The sequence below is a fragment of the Osmerus mordax genome, chromosome 20 (assembly GCF_038355195.1).
Source record: "Osmerus mordax isolate fOsmMor3 chromosome 20, fOsmMor3.pri, whole genome shotgun sequence".
NCBI lineage: Eukaryota > Metazoa > Chordata > Actinopteri > Osmeriformes > Osmeridae > Osmerus > Osmerus mordax.
Window position 1 is genome coordinate 10,658,461 of NC_090069.1, and position 24,963 is coordinate 10,683,423.

At 42.2% G+C, this 24,963-nt stretch overlaps 1 protein-coding gene across 1 annotated transcript in view; it reads right to left on the minus strand.

The window, feature by feature from the left end:
- The window catches only part of brinp1 (bone morphogenetic protein/retinoic acid inducible neural-specific 1), a 267,761-nt gene that overhangs the window by 7,101 nt on the left and 235,697 nt on the right, over positions 1-24,963 (minus strand). Inside the window, exon 7 of the mRNA XM_067258344.1 lies at positions 15,762-15,984. Coding sequence (XP_067114445.1) covers positions 15,762-15,984 — 223 coding nt within the window. The remainder of the gene's footprint in view (positions 1-15,761; positions 15,985-24,963) is intronic.

A 24,963-nucleotide genomic window follows, 5' to 3' on the forward strand; every position in this document is an offset into this window, starting at 1 on the left:
AACATATTTACTTATGTCTTTAATTAATGTACGCCAAGTCGAATACATGATGTACATCAAATTTTACTCCTCGACAGGTCTGCAAACGCCTTTGTAAACCGAGATTTGTTAAAATGTTTGTTAACCTCGACCTACGGTCTCGGTATACAAACAAATCGTTTTAACAAATCGAGGCGACAAAGCGTTTGCTGACCTGTCGAGGAGTAAACATTTGGTTTCTTATATACTACAACAATACGTGGGAAGATCACAAATCAAACAGGTCGAATCTGGGTCTCACTTACTTTAGCGAGAGTTCCGTTCCATTAAGGTGGCTTATTTTAGTTCTAGCTACGTAACCAAGGTAACTTATACTTCGGAACTAGCCTGATCCGTGTCAGGCTAAAAGTCAAGCTAAACTAAAATGTGTTGCAAATAATTTCAAACAGGCGGAAACAGAATCTCAAAAGACAGTTCCGTCGAGTAAATTCCTGCGCGCAAACCACTTTAGTCCGTGTTCGGAAACGTAAATTCAGACTTTTTGAAGTGCAGACATTAATGATTTAGCTACATATTTACTTAATCTCCCAAAAATATATTAATTTAAATAAACAAGTTAAGAAATAATGTAACTTTTGTTTTCAAAAGCCATTGGTTAATTGACATAAAATAAGGACTTAGAAACTAAGCAGAGCGTCTAGACAAGTTACAATCAATTATGGCGTAATTGACATAAAATAAGGACTTAGAAACTAAGCAGAGCGTCTAGACAAGTTACAATCAATTATGGCGTATCCGTTCTTTGACAACCCTGTGGTGGATGAAGGTGCTCAGATTATACAAAGAGCGTTTATCCCACCAGCCCCAAGGGTCTTCAGAGACAGAAGTAATGGTTCCCTGACCGGTATCTGTGGAAGAAGTATAGGTTCAGCAGGCCCAGCATAGTTTATCTAGATAAATGTAATTGTCATTCTTAAAAATCAATAAATACATAAATATATATATATGAAATAACACTTTAGCAACTCTTAAGGATGGCAATGAACACATAAGAGCAGCCTACCATCCTTTGTAAAAAGTAATGGAAAGGAGAGTAGACTATAATAGTAGAAAGGAGGGTAGTAGACTGCAGTCTATGTAGGTAGTCTGCTGGAATCACACACAAGGAAGCAAACCCACTGTAGCCAAGCCTTGACACTGTTCAGTCTGTCTGCATCTGTCTATGTATTTGCATGTGGGACATTCTTGAACGGGCAACTATGCCAGGAAATATGAAGGGTATACCTTGCTCCAAAGCAGTACCTGGATATTATCATCAGTTTTTCAGGTAATCTTGAAACACAAAGAATCAAGGAGGACTTTTTTATTCAATTGTATATATATGAAAAGTATTTTCATTGTTTAAAGTAGCCTATATGTTGACAAGCCTGTATATTACCTATCCTCTGGCTTCCCCAATATTATAGGTGCAATATACTGTCCCCATGGGTGTATCCAGGCCCATTGGAAGACTCAGGGGGTGACTGCATGGTGCCCCCATGGTTGAAAGCGTTTCTAAAATGCCCAGAGTGGCAAAAATTAGACCAAGTGCCCTACTGTCTGCCATTCACATTGTGAAATATGCTTGAGTGCACAGGATGCCCCATGCAATAAATGACAGTGTGCCTTCTATAAATGTAAAAAGAGTTCCTTTATAGTATAGAAAATGTGATGCAGTACCCTATAAGGTGCCCTTACAATGGCCTAAATTGGACTGTTCCCATGCCCTTACTTCCAATGGAAAAAGGTGCTGTTATGAAGTGCCCGTTATGCTGCCCCTACATGACAGTGTCCCAAATGTTGCCCTTTCCAAAGAAGACAATTAGATTCTGTGCCCAACAGTCTCCCCTAATGTTCCCAGTAGGGCATGCTTTCCCAAAGTGAGGCTGTGACAACACTTGGCACAGCCACAGTCTGTCACTGTCCAAGCCCCCTCTGGATCTGTGGAGGCAGACTATGTTAATTGGAAATACTCGTAATATAATAATGATAGTCATGCTGAGCAATTTTAAATGACTGTTCTGCCAAACAAAGTGTGCAGTTTGGGTCACCTTCTGATCTAAAAAGTCAGTGCTGGATCTGTGCAATACTAGTCATTTCAGTGAATCCCAATTTAAGTCATGGTTATCTTTCCCTTTTATCTTAAAGCTCAGCATTTAGCCTATCAGTTAATAAATGTGTGTGGCAAAGTTATTTTGAAGTAATTTTTGATTTTGTTCAAGATGTGAAGACAAAAACATTATTAGCCCACATCAAGTGCAATTAACCATGGCCTTCTTCAGTGTTTTGAATTTTATCCTACAATTTTCAATTGCTGCCACGTTCTTTTTTGGGCTATTATTCTCAATCTCCTGTTGAGAATGTCGACCATAGGCTAGCCTGCCAGAACGGTTTCAGACAGCTCATCAAATTACGCTAATTATCAGTAGGCCTAAATGCATATATATATATATATATATGTTAAGTAGATTTGGTAGGTCTACAATTTACGCATTTTAACGGTCGTAATGGTTTGACAAGTTGTCTCCCTTGCCATGTTAATTGCAGCAACATTGCCCTTTTTGGGAACAAAAAAACTCAAAAAATCAATTTACGCTGCTGAAACAACACACCTCTGCTGCTTTACGCTATACTTTTTGCGACATAACTCCTCTTTTCGACGATCGCCTGATCTGGGCTGCACAGTCTAAGCTTATTGAGGTCTAGCTTGAATTAGCGTTGCCTGCTAGTGGAACGGAACGTTAGTGGAACGGCTTGAGGCTTAAGTCTAAGTTGACGTTTACCCAAGTGAGACTTATTCGTGTTAGCGCGACTTGCGTTAGCGACGTTGATGGAACACCCCCCTGGAGCAGACGCCATGTTATCAGAGCAATCAGCTGCACTTGCACTGGTGACCTCACTACATCTCCAAGGCAACATATCAACAACATCAATTCGTCTTCTGTCTGCTTCAGATACTTCTTGAAAACGGGAAGCGATTGCAGGGCGTTTGTGGACCTGTGCAAAAACCATATTTGGTTGTTTCAGGTTTTTTTTAGGCCATTTAGGCTACTTTGCTGCCAAGCAGATGCCACGTTGTTAAGGTCAATGGCTACATCTCCAAGGCAACCGCTTGTTGCTAGGTCCGTAAAAACATTTATTTACCAACCTTTGAGAACGTCTTCTGGACCAATAGGAACAGCGTATTGGTCCAATTATTACACTAGTATATAAGAAACACTAATACTTAACAGATATATCTTTAACAACTATTTTATAAAGACTTACTAATGATGCAACTTCTGATTAGTAATGCAAGTTATAAAGCATTTACTAACTGTTAGTTAAGGCTTTTGCGTGACCTAATGTAGTGTGTACTATTTATGCCTTATTAAAGATTTATAAGTTATTTATTAAGGTATTCTTGTCCATTCTTGAACCTCACATTCACAAAGGCTGAACATAAGTTTCTCAAAAGCAAACAGACACAACACAATGTGATACACAAAATTACTATTTTATTTAAGTAACGACAGGCATGTATTAATGTGTCTTACTAACTACTTAGTTCTACTAACTGAGAGTGACAGCGAGGTCATGCCGGGAAATATCAAACTGAGGTTTGATATTTCGCTATCGCTCGGTCAATACGATACCGAAGTTTGATATTTCCCGGCATGACCGAACGGTCGAGGTTAGTAAGTTGTTTATTATATGGCATTTTTAGCTCTTTTCATTTAAAACATGTAGTTTTGTTCAGCTCTACTCAAGTCTTCTCACGGTGTGTTTCAGGTGTTAGCACCTAGCAACCAATCTGAAATCTGAGCAACCAAACCTAGCAATCTGCCTAGCGCTTGTCGTTTATCTCTCTGTATTCACACTTTTCTGCTCTTTTAGAAGGTTAAGAATTTCCTTGTCGCTGTTGATGTCTTCATTTTCATCTGGATAGTAAAACTCCTCGATCTCGCTCATTTTGAAGATGACATCAGCGGAGGGCAATAAGACTACGTATCAGACCGCAGACCTGCGATGAGGTCAATACGCGGCTGGCATGACTACCCATTAGCCAATCACAACGCTCGTACTGTTGTTGCCATATAATAAATACTAGTATTATAATTGAACCAATATGCTGTTCTTATTGGTCCAGAAGATGTTCTCAAAAGAGTTGTTGATATGTTGCCTTGGAGATGTAGTGATGTCACCAGTACAAGTGCAGCTGATTGCTCTGACAAGATGGCGTCTGCTCCAGATTCGCCGTGTTTGATTTGGGATCTTCCCACGTATTGTGGTAGACTTATTGCTTAAAACACTCTGCTTTTGCACTGCACCACAACATGGTATCTTGTACATTTGTATTTTTTGTAATATTTGTATTTTTATATTGTAATTTACGGCAACTTATATTTATTCCACTTAGTACTGCTAGTCTATGTACCCTTAGTATAGTTAGTCCACATATTTAAATTTTAGGTATATGTTTATTGTATGCACCTTCCTGCCAAAGCAAAACCCTTGTCTGTGCAAACTTTCATGGCGAATAAATCCCTTTCTGATTCTGATTCTGATTCTGGTATATAAGAAACCAAATGTTTACTCTTCGACAGGTCAGCAAACGCTTTTTCGATTTGTTAAAACCATTTGTTTGTAAACCTCGACCTACAGTCTCGGTTAACAAACGGTTTAACAAGTCTCTGCTTTCAAAGGCGTTTGCAGACCTGTCGAGGAGTAAACATTTGCAGTTTATTACAGCCAACAACTGTTATACCAATTCTACTGTATTGCTTCTTAATGGAAATAAAATACTATTTTATTTCCCAGGGAAATAAATTAACAGCTATTTCTTCCAAAAAACAAAAACCCAAAATCTATATAGTCTAGATTATAAAAGTTTAATAAGGCATAGATAGTTCACACTTTAGATTAGGTCACGCAAAAGCCTTAACTAACAGTTAGTAAATGCTTTAAAACTTGCATTACTAATCAGAAGTTGCACCATTAGTAAGTCTTTATAAAATAGTTGTTAAGATATCTGCAAAGCATCCATCATGTATTCGACTTGGCATACATTAATTAAAGACATAAGTAAATATGTTGTTAGTTATTTACTCATGCTTTATAAAGGTAATGTAAATGGTTTGTTCGCCATTTGCTAATGCTTTCTATACCAGCTCATGTACCATTAACACCTTTGAAACTACTGGTTTGCAACTATATTAACAAGCTGTCTATAAAGTATGATAATGCAGTTATCAAACACCTTATGAATTATATTATGACTAAAATCCGTAATTTTTAACAGTGTTTATTAATGATCAACATTGTGTTTAATAATAAGCTTATTAACTATTTAATAATGTATTGTTAATGTTTCAAAATGTTTTATAAAGGATTAACTAACTATTAGTTAACACTTTGTAAATGCCAAAAAGCGTTGACTTATTATAAAGTGTTATATATTTTTCAATTTTACTCAAAAGAAGATCATGAATACATGAAATAAGTCAGTAAGAGTGAATCAGGCAGAAGACTCTGGATTTGGCGGATGAGTCCTAACAGTGCGTTCACACTGCAGCGACGCGATGCGAGCGACAACAGGTTTTCCATTCATTTTCTATGGAGCCAAGCGAATCGCTTGCGTGGTGCATTGTGGGTAGCGACGCGACTGAGTTGAGATTTTCTCAACTTTATGCAAATGAGGAGCGATTTTCGCTAGCGATGGCCAATCGGAGTGTTTTCTTGTTTCTCGTAACGTAGCAACCATGGTGAACATTTCTAGCTTTCTAGGTTTCAAGGTGGAGGAGAAACTAATCGTTTGTGTGGCTGCTTACCCAGTCCTGTATGATACATAGCCGTATTCGTAAAGAGATGTTAATTAAAAAGCAAGGTTGCCGAAGTTGTTGGTGCTTGTACTTTCAAATTCAGTCTAGTCACATTACGTAATATCGTTCTGTGGTAACTAGCTAGCTAGCCCGGCTGGAACTCCCTATCGTATCGACAGATTAGCAGAGACTTTGAGTAATAGAAAATGTTTTTGTGTACGTCAAACATAAAACGTGTATGTCTATTAAACAGTTTTGTATTTTGTATACAAGTTGTATTTTGATCGATGTTGCGAGTACGTAAACCCAAGTCTGCACACTTGGCCATGACAACTACAACAGTGACTTTAGAGAACTACATTTTACATTAATCTGTTTGAAACGCCCCCGAGCGTGGTGAACTGTGGGTGTTGTGGTCTTCTCCTTCTCAACCTTGGTTAAGTCTAACTCCATTAAGTGGAAGTCCCTTTGATGGAATTCAAGAGCTGAACAGACAATGTCACAGGCAGTCGTTTTGTGTTTTTGAGAATGGACATTCAGGGCCATCAAGAGACATGGTTAGCAGGTAACTAAAAAAGATGGGACAATGAGATCTACCACCGATATCACTGCTGAACTGCTACTGGTTACTGGAATGGATAGGTTTTTGGACCTACAAAAATACAGAAATAATGTGTCCAATCTCACCTTAGACCTTAACGGCATCAATGTCTCCCAAAGCCAGCTGGTCAAAAATCGAGGAGTCACAATGGACCCAGACCTCTCGTTCGAGTACCATATTAGTACCATAATAATACCATACGTATTATTCTCTGGCCTCCCAAGCACCTACATAATTGTTGTTTGGAATAGGCGCTGGCTTTGTATATCGGAAAATCAAGGAAACGGCTGCAGCCATCAAAAGCCCCGTTAGGCTGCCCGATATGATTGATGCGGTGGGCAGAGTTGTTGGAGCTCAGACTGAACTTACAACGCAGCATTGATTACAACAGGGATAAGTTTGCGGCTCTGCAAAGGAAGATGGAGGACATGGAGACCTTCCTGAAGGGTGGACGTGAAAATTGAGTTGCGGCTACTCGTCAAAACAACTACCCCAATCTTATCCACTTTCGGCCCCGTAACCAGCACAGGCCTTGGCCAAGGCCGTCGCTGGAATACAACTCCCCTGGAGAGCGCTGAAGCGAGACTATCTTGCTCCTCCCCCCCCCCCCCCCCCCCCCCCCCCCCCCCCCCCCCCCCCACGACATCTGTGGTTTGGTCTCTGCCCGGGTCATGACCAAGGATGTCTCCTGGCCAACACAATCTGCATAGGGAGAATCGGACTGATTGTGGCCTAGGTCGAGGGCGCCAACCCAGACCTACTCACACATTAACTTTCACCTACTACAGATATCACCACCCCCCCCACCCCCATCCAACGCCTTCGCCTGCTTGTTTCCCCAGGGTGGCTGGCGGGTCTGTGTCCAGCACCTACCATGGCTGCAGGTCCAGATGCTGCTTGTCTACCCCCCCCACTCCCCGTTGCAAGTCACGTGTTTTTGTAAATGTTGTTGTGCTTATGTGCTGAGGTTTTTGTCTGTTCCCACACTGTACTCCTCTAGGAGCATTATCTGGGTGTTGCCTTTTTCTCTCCTCCTCTCTCCTCATGTTATGCTGTAACTTTCTAGTTGTCGCCGAAAATGGCTGCTTAGGTAGGCTCTCCTGCCAAAGTAAATTCCTTGTCTGTGCAAACTTTCATGGCGAATAAAATCCAATTCTGATTCTTCTGATTCTGATAACATTTTTACAGCTGTTGCAAAATTCTGCTGCTAGACTACTGACCAGAACCAGAAAGTATGATCATATAACATCTACTCTCATCTCTGGCTCCCAAGCCAGAGCAGATTTCAAAGTCCTACTACTAACCTACAAATCTCTCCATGGATGAGCACCACTATACCTCTCTGGTATCCTTGCACCCTATCACCCCATAACGACACTAAGATCCCAAGATGCCGGCTATCTGTTGGTTCCCACAATTAATAAGAAAACTGCTGGAGGCAGGGCATTTTCATAGAGAGCACCTCTTCTCTGGAACAAATTACCTGTCTCCATTAAGGAGGATGATGCTGTTTCGACATTCAAAGTTAGGTTAAAAACGTTTTTGTTTAGTCAGTTCTACGGCTGCTAAAGTGTGTGTGTGTACTTTTACTGCAAACCTGAAGTGTGTGTTTGTCTGTATATGTATCATATATAACTTTTAAATGACAAATACGCATCTATATGTCTGCATAGGTATCATATAACTTGAATTTACAAATAAAGTAAACCTGTTAATGTATATTATTACAGTTATTGTTTATGTTGCTAGTTGGAGAAGATTTTAGAGTTTCTCTTCCCTGGAACAGATTTCATGTTCCAACCGAAGGGGGCTGGTGCTGTCTTAGGTTGCTTTCACACCTGACATGTTTGGTCGGTTTCAATCGGACCATGGTTCGTTTTCTCTGAAAGTCCGGTTCGTTTGGAGAGGTGAGAACACGCATTCGAACTTGCGGTGCGGATCAAACAACCGAACCATGGTCCCCCTAAAAAGATGGGACTCGGTCCGGTTCCAAGTGAACCATGGTTCAGTTCGCTTTAGGTCTGAACGTAATCGGACTTAATATTGACCTATTCCAGGAAGCAAAACAAAATGTAGTGCATTGTGGGTTGAAAAAGGAATTTACACTTGGCGGAGACAGCCGTGCCACTCATTAGCAGCGAAATTAGTTTAGGGAAAACGTGGAGGAATGATGAAGTGAAGGCTCTTCGGCAAATATGGGCTGATGATCATATTGCAGAGATACTTGTGGAGACACATAAGAGTAGTGAGGAATTACAATTATTTAGTGATATACTGAAATAAAGGGTAATTGTTGCACGGTGGACCAATGTTGGTTCAAAGTAAACAAAACGTAGACAGCTAAAAGTGCGTGATGTTCTATGGAAAAGTGGTATCTCGTCGAAAAAATAATTCCCATGGTTTGATAACCTGGATATAATCCTGAGTAAAAGACCAACGAGAAACCCAAAAAACTTGGTCGTGCAACACCAAATCATAACAATTAAAGATAGTATTGCAATCGCAATACGCTTACATTTATTCATTTAGCAGACGCTCTTCTCCAGAGCGACTGTGTTAATCCATTGTTGTTCGTGACAAGGAAGTGATTTACCCTCACACATTTTCTGTCCAATAGATTAACAACCTGTACGACAGCATGTAATTGTTTTTTACAAACGTCATTGTTTTTTTTACACACGTTGGTTCGCTTAAAACAGGACTGTGTGAACACTAACCGGACCTAATGAAAAATGCAACAAAGTAGCAACTCATCCACTGATTCGGACCAAGCAAACGGACCAAATACCCTTTTTGGTCTGCTAAATCAGAATCAGAATTTGGTTTATTCGCCATGTATGTTATACAAACACGGAATTTACAGTGGCAGGGAGGTGCAAAACACTAAACATATACGTATCTTAAATGAAGTAAAAGTACAAAAGTTTAACTATTTCTAAGAACTAAACAATCTAAGAATACAACAATTTAAATATAAAATAAAATATATATAAAAATAAGAATAAGAGTGAGCAGCCTGAGTGGTCAACATCGGATACTGAGATAAGGTTGCTTATGCATACTGTAATTGCCATTAGATGGACTTATAATAGTTAAATAAGTGAATGAATGTCAATGGGAGTCCTTGGCCTTGTTGAAGAGGCCAGTAGCAGAGGGGATGCAGGGGAGTAGCTGGAACAGGAAGTGGTCAGCCACAATCTTCCTCGCTCGCCTCAGGGTCCTCGAGGGTAGGCAGATTGCAGCCGATCACCTTCTCAGCAGTGCGGATGATACGCTGCAGTCTGCTTTTGTCCTTGGCAGTGGCAGCAGCGTACCAGATGGTGATGGAAGAGGTGAGGATGGACTCAATGATGGCTGTGTAGAAGTGCACCATCATTGTCTTTGGCAGGTTGAATTTCTTCAGCTGCCGTCGGAAGTACATCCTCTGTTGTGCTTTTTTGGTGAGGGAGCACTTGAGGTCCTGGAAGTGGTGCCCAGGAATCGAAAGGACTCCACAGTGTTGACTGGGGAGTCGCACAGGGTGATGGGGTGAGTGGGGCTGTATTATTCCTGAAGTCCACAACCATCTCCACTGTCTTAAGAGCATTGAGCTCTAAGTTGTTCTGGCTACACCAGGTCACCAGGTTGTCAGCTTCCCACCTGTAATCAGACTCATCCCCGTCAGAGATGAGCCCAATGTGGGGGGTGTCGTCCACAAACTTCAGAAGTTTGACAGACGGATGACTGGAGGTGCAGCTGTTGGTGTACAGGGAGAAGAGCAGAGGAGAAAGGACGCAGCCCTGAGGAGATCCGGTGCTGATGGACCGGGAGTCAGAGACGTGTGTTTCCAGCTAAACGCACTGCTTCCTGTCAGGAAGTCTGTGATCCACCTGCAGGTGGAGTCGGGCACGTTCAGCTGGGAGAGCTTGTCCTGAAGCAGGGCGGGGATGATGGTGTTGAAGGCAGAGCTGAAGTCCACAAACAGGATCCTAGTGTAGGATGCTGGGGAGTCCAGGTGCTGTAGGGTGAAGTGGAGGGCCATGTTAACGGCGTCATCCACAGATCTGTTGGCTCTGTAGGCAAACTGCAGTGGGTCCAGGAAAGGGTCTGTGATGGATTTGAGGTGTGCCAGCACAAGGCGCTCAAAAGATTTCATTACCACAGAGGTCAGGGCGACGGGTCTGTAGTCATTGAGTCCTGTTGGCCTTGGCTTTTTGGGCACAGGGATGATGGTAGAGGACTTGAGACAGGCTGGCACATGGCATGTCTCCAGGGAGGTGTTAAAGATGTTGGTAAACACCGGAGACAGCTGGTCAGCGCAGTGCTTGAGGGTGGCAGGAGAGACAGAGTCCGGCCCAGCTGCTTTGCGGGGGTTCTGCCTCTTGAAAAGTCTGTTAACTTCACCCTCCTGAATGGAGAGAGTCGTCACTGTAGAGGGGGGGAGGGAGCAGGCCTCATGGGTGGGAAGGGGTAGTTCAGGACTGCCCAATTGTCTTTCTAAATTGCTGCACTAGTCCACACTTGACCGGTTGGGACCTCGTTCTTAATAATATAGCTCCTTGCATTCTTTAATTCCTGCCCCCCCTCCACGCCCCCTTCCACAGCCATCCTGTGGTGTAGGGGGTTTGAGCTGTCAGCATCTGCCTGGTCGTCAGTCTGCCAACGTTGACCTGGTCGCCAGTGGACATCGATATGTGACAGTCTGCCAAAGCTGGATCTAGTCGTGAAGTGGACATCGGTCTCCCTGACGGACAACAGCGAGTTCCTGGTCCCTTCCCTCATCCGCCTGCGATGCTGCGCCGATCACAGTCCCCCAGCCCTGTGGCTACTTCTGCTTAAACTGACATTTACCAACTCTGACCCAAGTTGTACACTGGATGTTGGTGTTTCAACTTCCCTGTTGTATGACTATGTTTAGCCTGTGTTCTGCACCTCTCTTTCACCAACCATCTCTGGAGGAGGGGATCCCTCACTGAATGGCTCCTTCCAAGGTTTCTTCCATTTTTCTCCTCTAGTGAGTTTTTCTGGGAGTTTTTCCTTGTCTTGCTTGGGGGTTTAGGTTGGTTGAGGGGCAGTTCTATGGGCATATGTAAAGCCCTCTGTGACATTGCTTGTAAAAAGGGCTATACAAATACATGTTGATTTGGATAGGTATACTGTTTATAGGGATGTACAAGCCATTTAGTTCTGTCAATACTAAAGTAAATTAGTAATTGTTCCTACTACACCCTCCACGCAGAAGTCTACCCGTCAACTGCATTGTTAATTTTTAAAGAAGCAGTTGTACGTTGTGTTGAAGTATATTGGATTAAACGGCACTTTGTTCTGGATAGCAGTAGTTACTTCAAAAGCAAAACAATACTATTTTTCTTTCCATAGCTTTTTGTTGTCATCTAATCACTCATTTTAGTGGAATAAGTGGGGTCATTTTTTATTATTATTCTGTAGTTGAATCAACAAACCTAATCCCTTGTATTATAGTCTATACTAAAATGTTAAACATATATATTTTTTTTTAACCCATTTCCCCCACCCTCCACCCTGACAGCAGACGACTTCGCCTCCTTCTTTGAGAAAAAAGTTGCTGACATTAGCAGTCGGTTCCCTGAACTCACCTTTCCTACCCCCTCACCCTCTATGACTCACCCAAGTTAATGTCTAAATGCTTTCTCTCCCCTGCCCAGAGATCTCTGACCTCATTCTCTCTCATCGCCCCACCTCCTGTCCCCTTGATCCAGTCCCCTCCCCTCTCTTTCAAACCATCTCTCCCTCCATCATAACTTTTCTTCTCCATGTCCTTAACTCTTCTCTTACTTCCGGCACTTTCCCCTCTGCCTTCAAACAGGCCAGAGTTAGCCCTCTACTCAAAAAGACCTCCAGTAACCCAGCTGTCCTCCAGAACTACAGACCGGTATCACTACTACCCTTCTAAAACAATTGAACGTGCTGTATCTAACCAACTGTCAAACTTCCTCTCTCAGAACAACTGCTTGACCCCAACCAATCGGGCTTCAAGACTGGCCACTCCACAGAAACTGCCCTCCTGTCAGTCACCACGGCCCTCCAGTCTGCCAGAGCGGCTTCGAGGTCATCCGTCATCATTCTGCTGGACCTTTCTGCAGCGTTTGATACGGTTAACCATCAAATCCTGCTGGCTAGACTTTCTGAGATGGGCATCACTGGCACTGCACTTCAGTGGATCTCATCCTACCTGTCGGGAAGATCCTACCAGGTCTCCTGGGGAGGCAAAGTGTCAGGCCCCCGCCAGCTCTCCACTGGTGTCCCACAGGGATCCGTCCTTGGACCCCTCCTCTTCTCCCTCTACACCACCTCGCTTGGACCAATCATCACCTCCCATGGCTTCTCCTACCACTGCTATGCTGACGACACGCAGCTGTACCTGTCGTTCCCCCCGACTGATCCGGGGATCTCCTCATCATCCCGGCCAAACCCTCCATCTCCCACGATCTCTCAATCACCCTGGGATCGGCGACGGTGACCCCTTCATCCTCTGCCAGGAACCTCGGGGTGACCATGGATGACGAGCTCTCCCTCACAGCCCACATTGCTGCGGTCTCCCGGTCGTGTAGATTCACCCTCTACAACATCCGGAAGATCAGGAGATACCTATCTGAGCATTCCACCCAGCTGCTAGTCCAAGCACTTGTCCTCTCAAAGTTGGACTACTGCAACTTGCTGCTCGCCGGTCTCCCAGCATGCGCAACCCGCCCTCTCCAGAGGATTCAGAACGCGGCGGCCCGTCTGGTCTTCGATCTACCCAGACGCTCCCATGTTACCCCGCTCCTGATCTCCCTCCACTGGCTTCCCATCACGGCCCGTATCAGATTCAAGACTCTGGTACTGACCTTCCGAGCGGTGAACGGGACTGCACCCGACTACATCAAGTCTCTCCTCCAGCCTTACACCCCCCCCGCCACCTACGGTCTTCTTCTGACAACCGTCTGGTGGTCCCACCGCTCAAGAGCGCCCGGTCCCAACACATGCTCTTCTCCTGTCTGGCCCCCCAGTGGTGGAATCAACTCCCCACCTCCATCAGAGACACTGACTGTCTCCCCACCTTCAAGAAAAGGCTCAAGACGCACTTGTTCTGGGAGTATAACGGCACTTAGGAATGCTTGGCTGGACCTGATGTTAGTTTCCTCCAGGATCACAATGACTCGTATTGAGAGACTTGTTGGTCTTGTTGGTTAGTTGTAACGGTTTCAAATTCTTGTACTCGCTGTGAAATATTTTTACTGTTGATTGTTTTTTCTACAGGTACACTTTTGCACTCTTGTGGGGAGTTTCATGTTGTTCAATTGTAACTTGTTTAACTGCATGCTCTTATGGTTCTTCCCTTTGGCACTTATTTGGTTTTCCACAATGTATGCTTCATGTTTTGGCTGCTCGCGATGTTTGGGGCTATCTCATTGTTATGATCAGTGACCTACGCTCTTTTGTAAAGCTCTCTTGGAAGTCACTTTGGATAAAAGCGTCTGCTAAATGCATAAATGTAAATTTTTTAATAAGTCATCAGAAAACGTGAAACGCTTAAAACCTAGATTTTTGTTGAGCGTCCCTGAAGGTCTGGGAATTTCAAGATGTTATCCTATGTTGTTCAACAACTGGGAAAGTGTAAGTCTGTCTAAATTAGCTATCAACTTTATGTCTGTGTGTGCATCTCAATATGCTTAAACGTTTCATTTACACTTTAAATTACATACCAGACAGACACCAGTATAACTGCAGTGATGGTAAGTGACAGCTGCAGTACATATTTTAGTACCTCTTGTAGGACACAAGACAGGTGTTGTCAACATTTGTTTTGAAAGATTTACTAAATCAAAGACATGATTAGAGATAAGTTAAACAATAATTTGGGTTGATATAGTAAACAAAAACTGCCCCAGCTGTAGCGGCCACAAGCACACCTCACAATTTCCCCAGAAATGATCTCTAATTTGTTTGTGTAGGGTGACCATTGGTACTTTTTTCCCCAGACAAATCCTCTTTTTCAGACCTTAAAAAAGCATCCGGCTGAGTTTTCTAAATTTGCAAAAATTGATTTAACCCTTCTTTGTAAGTCCCTCCCTTTCACACACAAATTGGTCGATTATAAGAGGCTTGCAGGAACTCTTGGCCAAATTCCTGTCTGACAATCTCTCCACGAACGTGCAAAGTGCTATTGTGTTCAGCATCAAAAAGCATCAAACAGTTGCTTGACAGTAGCAGCAAATGACAGCTGAGTGGAAACAATGGCGAAACTATAAATGTATATATATAAATATTATATATAGTATATAATATTAACGTTATGCTAATAGTGTATTTTTCACTGTATTAAAGTTTGCATTATAGTAACACTGTTTCCCCCCCCTCCCCTCCCGTTGAAAAAAAGGTGTCCTCTTTTTGGAAAGCCAGAATGTGGTCACCCTATGTTTGTGGTATCATAAGAATACACTGTGTTGATGGCACTGGTCTGATGGAAGGATGTGTTGGCTTAATTATTTTTCTCCATGTAAAGTATGTGTAGAGAAACGCATTAAAGCACTGATGATGAATCCTTGGGCTGACTTCATCTGAGACACATACACACACACACACATATGGACACACTCACACAAACCCAGTTTTTCTACAAAGCGCCGTCAGGCCTTCTTGATTGTGTGCTCTGTTGAGCACAGTGAGCGCACTGCACTGCTTTGATAACACTTCAGTACAAACCTTTGCCAACACCTGAAAAGGTGTGTGGGTGTTTCCTCTACCTTAGTGGCAGCTGACAGTTGCTTGTTTTCCAAACAGAATTTAACATTTACAGAATTCTTTTCTCTATTTGCATTGTATGTTGATATTTCTAACAATACTTTTCGATGATACCTTAATATGCTATTTACGTTCTTGCTTAATGACGTTTTTGTCCTAGAATGCAGTTAAGATTGCACTTAATTATGGCATGTCTTTAGCCTTCTCCATGCTGTCACAATAGATAGTGACTTATTAATTCTATCCAGAAAGCGCTCTTTGTTACTCCCGTTGATATTCTTTTCACAGATCATTGCTAAACATTATTGAGGAATGTGGTGTATTATGTATGTACATACCTGAGAGTTATGTCAAAATAAACAAAAATAAACATTATAACTACACTGAACCCAACCACCAACAACGGTATACTTTCCCAAGCCTTGCATTTCCTTTTTGACATATTTGCATTGCAGTATTTCTCCTTTGGCCATCTCCATGCCAGAAAACAATCCATATGAACTCGATAACCTGACCCAAGACAACAATACCCATTATCTGAAAACAATGTAACCTTATCCCCATCTCCATGCATTCCATATCTCCCTACAGACACCCACCTCTCCCTAGGCCTTTGGTGGTTAGGATTGTGGTGGCAGCGAATGCTCAGACCAAAGAGCTTCCGGGCTGTTCGCTGGATCTTGAGTCTCTGGGACTCCAGGGAACTCTGGAGTAGGCGGTAGCGGGCCTGCAGGTCCCAGTCACTGCCCCACAAGAGGTGAACACTGCTGACAGGGAGGAAGTGGGTGGCAGGCAGCCTCTTGAGAAAGGACTTGAACTCATCTGTAAAGGAAAGGGAGATAAAGAATGGAAAGGTAGATGAAAGGTGGCAGAAGAGGGGATAGGGGAGAAAGAAATGTCAGAGACATGAAATCAGGTTTGATGTCATTCCCAGTCCTGAGTCAAAACCTTTAAAGAATGGATCTCTGTATGATGGGCCTGACGAGAGCACAGGTGGCCTTACAAAACACACTTCAAAGTTGTCACTTTTAAAAGGATGTCAAGTTGGTATGCATGCCTTATTGCTAATGGGGAACAAAAAAGTCTCAAAAACCCATAATGTAGGCATTTTTCTTTACACTGACAATTTGTGAAGAATTTTAAAAAATTACTTAAAATCAGCCATTGCTCCAATTGTCTTGAAATGTTGTGTACATGTCTGTGTACATGTCTGTGCCAAGTCAATTTTGAAATGGTTTACAATGTTGAGGAGGAACCCGCCATTGCTGCCTGCAGCTATATTCAGGGACCAAGCAGTGAAGCTGCTAGGGCACCGATTGTTTTCGTTAGTTTTATTATTAGGGGCCAAGCAGCAAAGCTTCCCTGGATCAAGACGAGTTCAACCAGTTATGTATATAGATTTTCCGCCATTTTGAATTTTAAGGAAAAACGTTTTTTCGCTATTCCTCCTACAATTTTTGTCAAATGTTCTTCAAAATTGCCTGAGATGATCTTCAGACCAAGCCTCACAAAAGGTAGGTGTCTGACACATGTTAACTTGTGATACCAGCCAAATTGATGCAGCCGCCATTTTGAATCTGTCAAAAAAAGTATACTTCAAGTTTAATTTGCAAGTATACTTAAGTATAAAAAGTATACTATTATCATGGTACTTAAAGTATATTAGCAGTGTACTTTTTTATATGAGTGCATGCCCTCACTCGTGAATAAGACCAATAAAAGGTCAATAACCATGGCCTCATATTTGGAGGTGCTGATTCCCATCCCAGCTGCTTCGCATTCAGTTGCGAACCGCTCCAGTGAGAGCTGAAGGTCACGGCCCGATGAAGCCAACAGGACCACATCATCTGCAAAAAGCAGCGACCCGATCCTGAAGTCACCAAACTGGACCCCCTCAACGCCCTGGCTGCGCCTAGAAATTCTGTCCATATAAGTTATGAACAGAATCGGTGACAAAGGGTACCCTCACCGGGAACAAGTTCGACTTACTACCGGCAATGCGGACCAAACTCTGGCACCGGTCGTACAGGGACCGAACAGCCCCGATCAGGGAATCCGGTACCCCGTACTCCCGGAGCACCCCCCACATGAGCCCCCGAGGGACACGGTCGAACGCCTTTTCCAAATCCACTTGCACTTATAGCGGTTCATGTTGTTTAATTGTAACTTGTTTAACTACATGCTCTTATGGTTCTTCCCTTTGGCACTTACTTTGGTTGTTCACAATGTGTGCTTCATGTTTTGGCTACTCGCGATGTTTTTTGGCTATCTTGTTGTTATGATCAGTGACCTATGCACTTTGTAAAGCTCTCTCTTGGAAGTTGCTTTGGATAAAAGCGTCTGCTAAATGAATAAATGTAAATATAAATGTTCCTGTGTTTCATTCAAATAAATAACCTGTGTTGTCATGTAAATCTACAATTCAAGATGCATGTTTGTCCAGATCTATTTTTCAGCAAGATATCTAGCAGAGCTAACTGAAGCTGAGTTGAATCACGATTGCCAAGCTGTAGCTAGTGCTAACGTTACCCACCTAAGTCGACCTGTTTGCTTCGACAACAGAAGTGGAAACAACTTACGTAATCATTTCAAATGGTATCTAGTTAATCTGTTGAAAACAGTGTTGTGTAGACACAATTGATTTATTTGTACGTTTTTATTTAAAGTCTCCACCTTCGTTGTTTCAGTGAGTGCTTTCAGTGGCCGTGTTGCGTCTCAGAAAATGATGTACCTCGTGATTTTATTATATGTTTGTCTGTATGTTGTTTTGTAATCTATGGAGTGGGGTTGTATCTCAGCAAATCTTTGATGGATTCACACCAAACTTGCTGCGTGTACAGAACCCTCTTCTGAGGATGTCTAAATTGTTTTCTTGGACATTTGAACTGCTTGGCCACCTCATTGCTGCTTGACTCATCCAGGCAATTGACACACACTCAAGCTTGGGGAGACGCACACACATCCAAGGATTTCTGGAAAGGGTGGGTTGACCAAATCCCCACCCCTCACTCCTTGGTTTGAAGAAAAGGCCCTTGTGGATCTTGGTGGTATTGCATTTCTGATTTGGTATCCCATTGGTAAAAAGTTTTACACATTTTGGCACACTGAAACTATAGTCCACACGTTACACCACAAATGGCAGACCATTGCCCATAGGTGGCGCTACAGGCCACGCAAACATTGTACATTTTAAAAGTGATGGCATTTCCACCCCATAAGTCAAAAGTGTCTGAACGTTGGTATGCATGCCTTATAACCAGACCCAAGCGTAATACACATTTTTTCAAATTTTCTGCAGTTATTCAGACTGAAAATCTGCGGAATTCCGCTAGCCGTCCAGTTTTTATGTTGGAGCGACCAAAGATGTTCCACAACAGTTTGATGCTGAATATGGTCGATTGAATGTTGACAGACTTTGCAAAAAAGTATTGATCCATCCTTATAAAGATCGCCTGAAAACTCCCTGGCCCTGTCTCTTTCTGTAATTGTGGTCGATAAGTGTTTCCTAAATGTTTAATAATAGAGACGTAATATGAGTTGAGAAGTTTATTTACATTTTGCCTCCGACCAATGCTATTTGAAAATCTGCGGGTTTTCATCGGAATTCTGCACCCGCGTATAATGTTTGGGCCTGCTTATTACTCATCGAGAACAAAAAAGTCTATGGAACCCATAATGTCTGTAGCACAGATTTTTCTATCCCACGACAATTTGTGAAGAATATTTAATTTTGGAGGAATATGCCATTGCTGCTTACAGCTATATTTAGGATTCCTCCGTGAGGAGGAAACCTATTGTCATTGTCAGTATTATTATTAGGGGCCAAGCAGCGAAGCGAGGCATCTACTGTTTTTGTTAGTATTATTATTATTCTTTTTCTGCCATGGGAGTCTATGGCAGCCCTTAGAACCGCTTGCGGAAATGTTTTGAAATTTGGCACAGTGGTTGGGGACAGTACAGTCGCTTGTCACCAAGTGTCATGCCAGTGTCTCAAGCACTATAGCGCCACCAATGGGGCAAAGTTGGACGTGTATTTACATACATAACTTTAGAATTGTATGTCCCATTTTCAAAAATGAGGAACCTTTGGATTCCCTGGATCAAGACGAGTTCAACGCACTCAATTGGTTCATTTCCGGTTATTTGGATTTTCCGCTATTTCCGGTTTTATCAAAGAGCTTAGAAATGTTTCACAGGTCACAAATTGTTCCCAATAATCCCATTTTGCACACATGATCTTCAGACCAAGCCCCACAAAAGTTGTTGGATGGATTTTTGATTCTTCAAATCATTTGTCAGTTACAGCAAATCAAAGATGACAACAAAGCCGCCATAAAGGAACTGAGGTCATATCTCAGGGATTCTTTGCTGCATTGACATCAAACTTGGTACAGGGACTCGGGACCCTCTTCTGAGGATGTCCAAACAATTTGGTGTCATGTGACCACTGGGAGGGGCCGCAGAAAGCAAAAATGCGTTTTGGCCAATAACTGTTGATTTGTTTACCTTAAATAAGTGATTCCTGTGTCTTGTGATAACTTGGGAGATCCCATGTCTGACACATGTTAACTTGTGATACCAGCCAAATTGATGCAACCGCCATTTTGAAGTAATAATTTTTTAAAGTTTTTCCGCTACTTCTCCTTTCAAAGTTTGTCCAATCTTCACCGTCTTTGACACAGACTATCTTCAGGAAGTCACAGCACTGACAATAGCTCACTGGGGTAAGATGGTCTCCTGTGAAGTGCCAGGTCATAGGTTCAAATCCAGCCACAGCCTTCAAGTCTGTCATTATACAGATTCTCTGTTTTGTGAAACAGGAATTCAGGTACATTACAGCAGCGGTCAAGCAGTATAATCATAATGGTAATGTTTCATTCTGAGGGGATTTCTACTAAAGAAATGCTGCTCGTCAGCGCATCGGATTTCTTGCATCATGTGTTTAGGAAACCTGACATGATAGAGTGGTCAGTGGTGTAATGGATAAGACGCATGTATTCAAGTCAGAAGGTTGTAGGTTTGGTCCCTTAGCCTGCCACAAAATGTTGTATTCATAAATTTGTAATAAATACAATTTATATATTTTAAACATGCATACAAGAACAATTGACAACTTTTATGACAACATCATTGTTACGTTAACCTTATGTACTTGGTATGTGCAACACTAAAAGAACACTACAGCATTGTAGTGGAGACGGATACGGTTGGGGGTATTTATGTAGTTTGAAAAAGCATTATTTAATTGTGTATTGGTGAGGATGTGTTTATTTACAATTGTGTGTTGGAGGTAGCTGTTGGCTTGGGTAGTTAAGTCCGTCACTCTAAAAGTGTAAGCTAGTGAACTAAATGGCTTGCAAAATATTTGCTCTGCCTGTAGAAAGTGTTGGGGTCTGTAGAGGGCATTTGTTGCTTGATGAAATGTTCTACTGATAGATGGCTGAGCTATTGCCTAGCCCAGGGGTTCCCAATCCTGGTCCTCGGGCCTCCCTGCCCTGCATGTTATAGATGTTTCACTGCTCCATTCATTTGAATCAGGTGTGTTGGAGCAGGGAAACATCTAAAACATGCAGGGCAGGGATAGCCTGGCTCTGCCCTCCTACGTACTTCTGCTCAATTTTCATTTAGCTTCTGTACTAGGTCTGGGATTTCGGTATATTAGTTGGTTTTTGCAAACCACATTTTTGGTGGTCCAATCAGCAAACAGAGGGAGTGGCTGAGAACTATGACGTTGATGTTGTGCGCTAGTTTGAGTTGTAGTTCAGTAATGGCGGCGGAGAAATATGCGAGCGAAGCCATTCGGTCCGTTGTGGCAACGCTGCCAAATATCCAGAAGTTAAATCCGGAGCAAGAACAATCTTCTTTATTTATTTATTTTACTTTATTGCCCATGATGAACATTGCAGGCATTTTTTTGCAGTACAACATCAAAAAACAAAGGTTAAACCTTAAGGTTGGGCTTCAGTCACCACATACAGTACAGTACAGTTGGCTACATACAGGTAGAATAATTTTCCAGAGATACATCACACGCTAGACAGATCCATATTATTGATTCAGGTAAGAATGACAGGTGTCCATCTTCGTATGAATATAGGTACTTTTAGTTGAAGGATAGCCGTCATATTTTCCATTGTATGGACCTGTCTGACTTTTTGTATCCATTGAGCTATTGTAGGAGGGCTAGGCTTCATACAGTTAATAGTAATATTTTTTTTTTGCAATCATCAACAAAATGTGTAACATACAGCACTGGTCGTTAGTAAACAATTCTTCTTGTGTCTTTTCCAGTAAAAAAAAATAAAGGGTCCAGGGGAATATCAGTCTCAAAGATTTTTTCCAACTCTTCCTTGATGTCTTTCCAGAATGTCTGTATCATGGGACAGTCCCAGAATATGTGTGTATGGTCCCCAACTATACCACAATTTCTCCAACATTTGTTAGTGGAATTATCCTTCAACATTGTCACTTTCAGAGGAGTCCTAAAGAATCTTATCTTCACCTTCCAGTCAAATTCTTTCCACATCTGACTACCAACCCCCTTGTGACACGCAGTACAGATATCTTCCCATGAGTCATCATCTATAGTTGTGTTGAGTTCCATTTCCCATTGCTCTTTAATATGTAAAGTGTTATCTGATGTGTCTATCATCAAGCTTTTATACATATGAGACACTTGGTGCTTTGTTGACACAGTTTGTTGAAAGCTATGTATGAAGTGGATCTCAATATTAATAGGGTCTCTTTTAATACTATCCCAGTCAGAGTGCTTTGTAATGTAGTGTCGTATCTGTAGATATCTATACAGGTCACCTGAGGGCAAGCCAAATTTGTCTTGGAGTTGTGAAAAAGATTTTAAAGCATTCCCATCAAATAATTGATTAATAATTTTTAGCCCCTTCTCAGCCCATCTTCTGTAGGTATTATCAACCAAAGATGGGAGAAACTATATTTCCTAGTGTGGGCATTGCCCTTGACAAGGCTACTGACCCCTTTAGTTGCTTTTGGACAGTGTCCCAGACCTTTAGTGTGTTTGACCCATATGTTATCTATTTCGATTTTTTTCTGAGACTGCTGACTAAGAAATGGAAGAGTAGATATCCCTGGTAAAGAGTTCTGTTCAATAGATACCCACCCATTCTCCTCATCTTTAATCATCCAAGCCACTATTGCTCTAAGCTGGGCTGCCCAGTAATACAGTTTTAGATTAGGTAGACCCAGTCCTCCTTTCTCTTTGCTTGCCATCAATATTTTCAGACGGATTCTGGGTCTCCTGTTTTGCCATATGAATGCAGATATACGTTTTTCAAGCAGCTTAAATGTGGATTGAAGAACTAGAATAGGTAGAGATTGAAACAGAAAAAGGAGTCTCGGTAGGATATTCATTCTCACGGACTCTATCCAACCAAAGAGTGACAAGGGCAAGACATCCCATCTGGTAAGATCTTGATTGATCTCTCTAACCAGTCAGTTATAGTTTGCAGAATATAGTTGTGTTGGTTTTGGAGTGAGAATAACACCCAAATACCTAAATCCCTGCTTAGATCTCCTTAAAGAGACCAAATCATCTAATTGTGAAGGCCATTCACCACTTATCATGGCTTCAGATTTGTTTGCATTGATCTTATATCCCGACACAGCACTGTATTCATTTAACCTTTTTAGAAGTGCAGGAATAGAGACCATGGGGTGTTCTAAGAATAATAGCATGTCATCGGCGAATAAAGCTAGTTTATGTTGAATCATTCCTTCGTCGGATATACCTTGTATGAGGGGATTGGTTCTTATCAATTCTGCCAGTGGCTCAATGCTCAGTGCGAATAGAGAAGGGGACATTGAATCTCCCTGGCGGGTACCGCGCCCCAGGGGGAAGAAGTCAGAGCAATGACCGTTCACTGACTTTAGATCTAGGGTTTTTATGAAATATACCAATCCACCTTACAAATGTATTATTGAAGCCCATATACAGTCAGGTCCATAAATATTTGGACATTGACACACTTTTCATCATTTTGGCTCTGTATACCACCACAATGGATTTGAAATGAAACAATCAAGATGTGCTTTAAGTGCAGACTTTCAGCTTTAATTTCAGGGTATTTACATCCAAATCAGGTGAACGGTGTAGGAATTACAACAAATTTTATATGTGGCCCCCCCCTTTTTAAGGGACCAAAAATAATTGGACAAACTAACATAATCATAAATCTAATTGTTACTTTTAATACTTGGTTGCAAATCCTTTGCAGTCAATGACAGCCTGAAGTCTGGAACCCATAGACATCACCAGACGCTGGGTTTCGTCCCTGGTGATGCTCTGCCAGGCCTCTACTGCAACTGTCTTCAGTTCCTGCTTGTTCTTGGGGCATTTTCCCTTCAGTTTTGTCTTTAGCAAGTGAAATGCATGCTCAATTGGATTTAGGTCAGGTGATTGACTTGGCCATTGCAGAACATTCCACTTCTTTGCCTTAAACAACTCTTTGGTTGCTTTCGCAGTATGCTTCGGGTCATTGTCCATCTGCACTGTGAAGCGCCGTCCTATGAGTTCTGAAGCATTTGGCTGAATCTGAGCAGATAATATTGCCCGAAACACTTCAGAATTCATCCTACTGCTTTTGTCAGCAATCACATCATCGATAAATACAAGGGAACCAGTTCCATTGGCAGCCATACATGCCCACGCCATAACACTACCTCCACCATGCTTCACTGATGAGATGGTATGCTTTGGATCATGAGCAGTTCCTTCCCTTCTCCATACTCTTCTCTTCCCATCATTCTGGTACAAGTTGATCTTGGTCTCATCTGTCCATAGGATGTTGTTCCAGAACTGTACAGGCTCTTTTAGATGTTTTTTGGCAAACTCTAATCTGGTCTTCCTGTTTTTGAGACTCACCAATGGTTTACATCTTGTGGTGAACCCTCTGTATTTACTCTGGTGAAGTCTTCTCTTAATTGTTGACTTTGACACAGATACGCCTACCTCCTGGAGAGTGTTCTTGATCTGGCCAACTGTTGTGAAGGGGTTTTTCTTCACCAGGGAAAGAATTCTTCTGTCATCCACCACAGTTGTCTTCCGGGTCTTTTGGTGTTGCGGAGCTCACCAGTGCGTTCTTTCTTTTTAAGAATGTACCAAACAGTTGATTTGGCCACACCTAATGTTTTTGCTATCTCTCTGATAGGTTTGTTTTGATTTTTCAGCCTAACGATGGCTTGCTTCACTGATGGTGACAGCTCTTTGGACTTCATATTGAGAGGTGACAGCAACAGATTCCAAACAGAAATGCCATACTTGAAATAAACTGTAGACCTTTTATCTGCTCCTTGTCAATGAAATAACGAACTCCCTTTATGAGGGAATAACATACACCTGGCCATGGAACAGCTGAGCAGCCAATTGTCCAATTACTTTTGGTCCCTTAAAAAGGGGGGGGGGGCACATATCAAATGTGTTGTAATTCCTACACCGTTCACCTGATTTGGATGTAAATACCCTGAAATTAAAGCTGAAAGTCTGCACTTAAAGCACATCTTGATTGTTTCATCCATTGTGGTGGTATACAGAGCCATGATGAAAATTGTGTAAATGTCCTGACTGTACCTGAGGGTCTGCTGGAGGAAGGTCCAGTCAACCCTATCAAATGCCTTCTCAGCATCTAAGCTGAGAAGCATTGAGGGGGTATCCCTTTTGGCTGCAATTGCTTGTAAGTCTGATCTGGCTTCACCAGCGTATGTATGTATTTCTGAATTCTCTTCGCCATAAATGAGATAAGTATTTTAAGATCTACGCCTAAGAGGCTG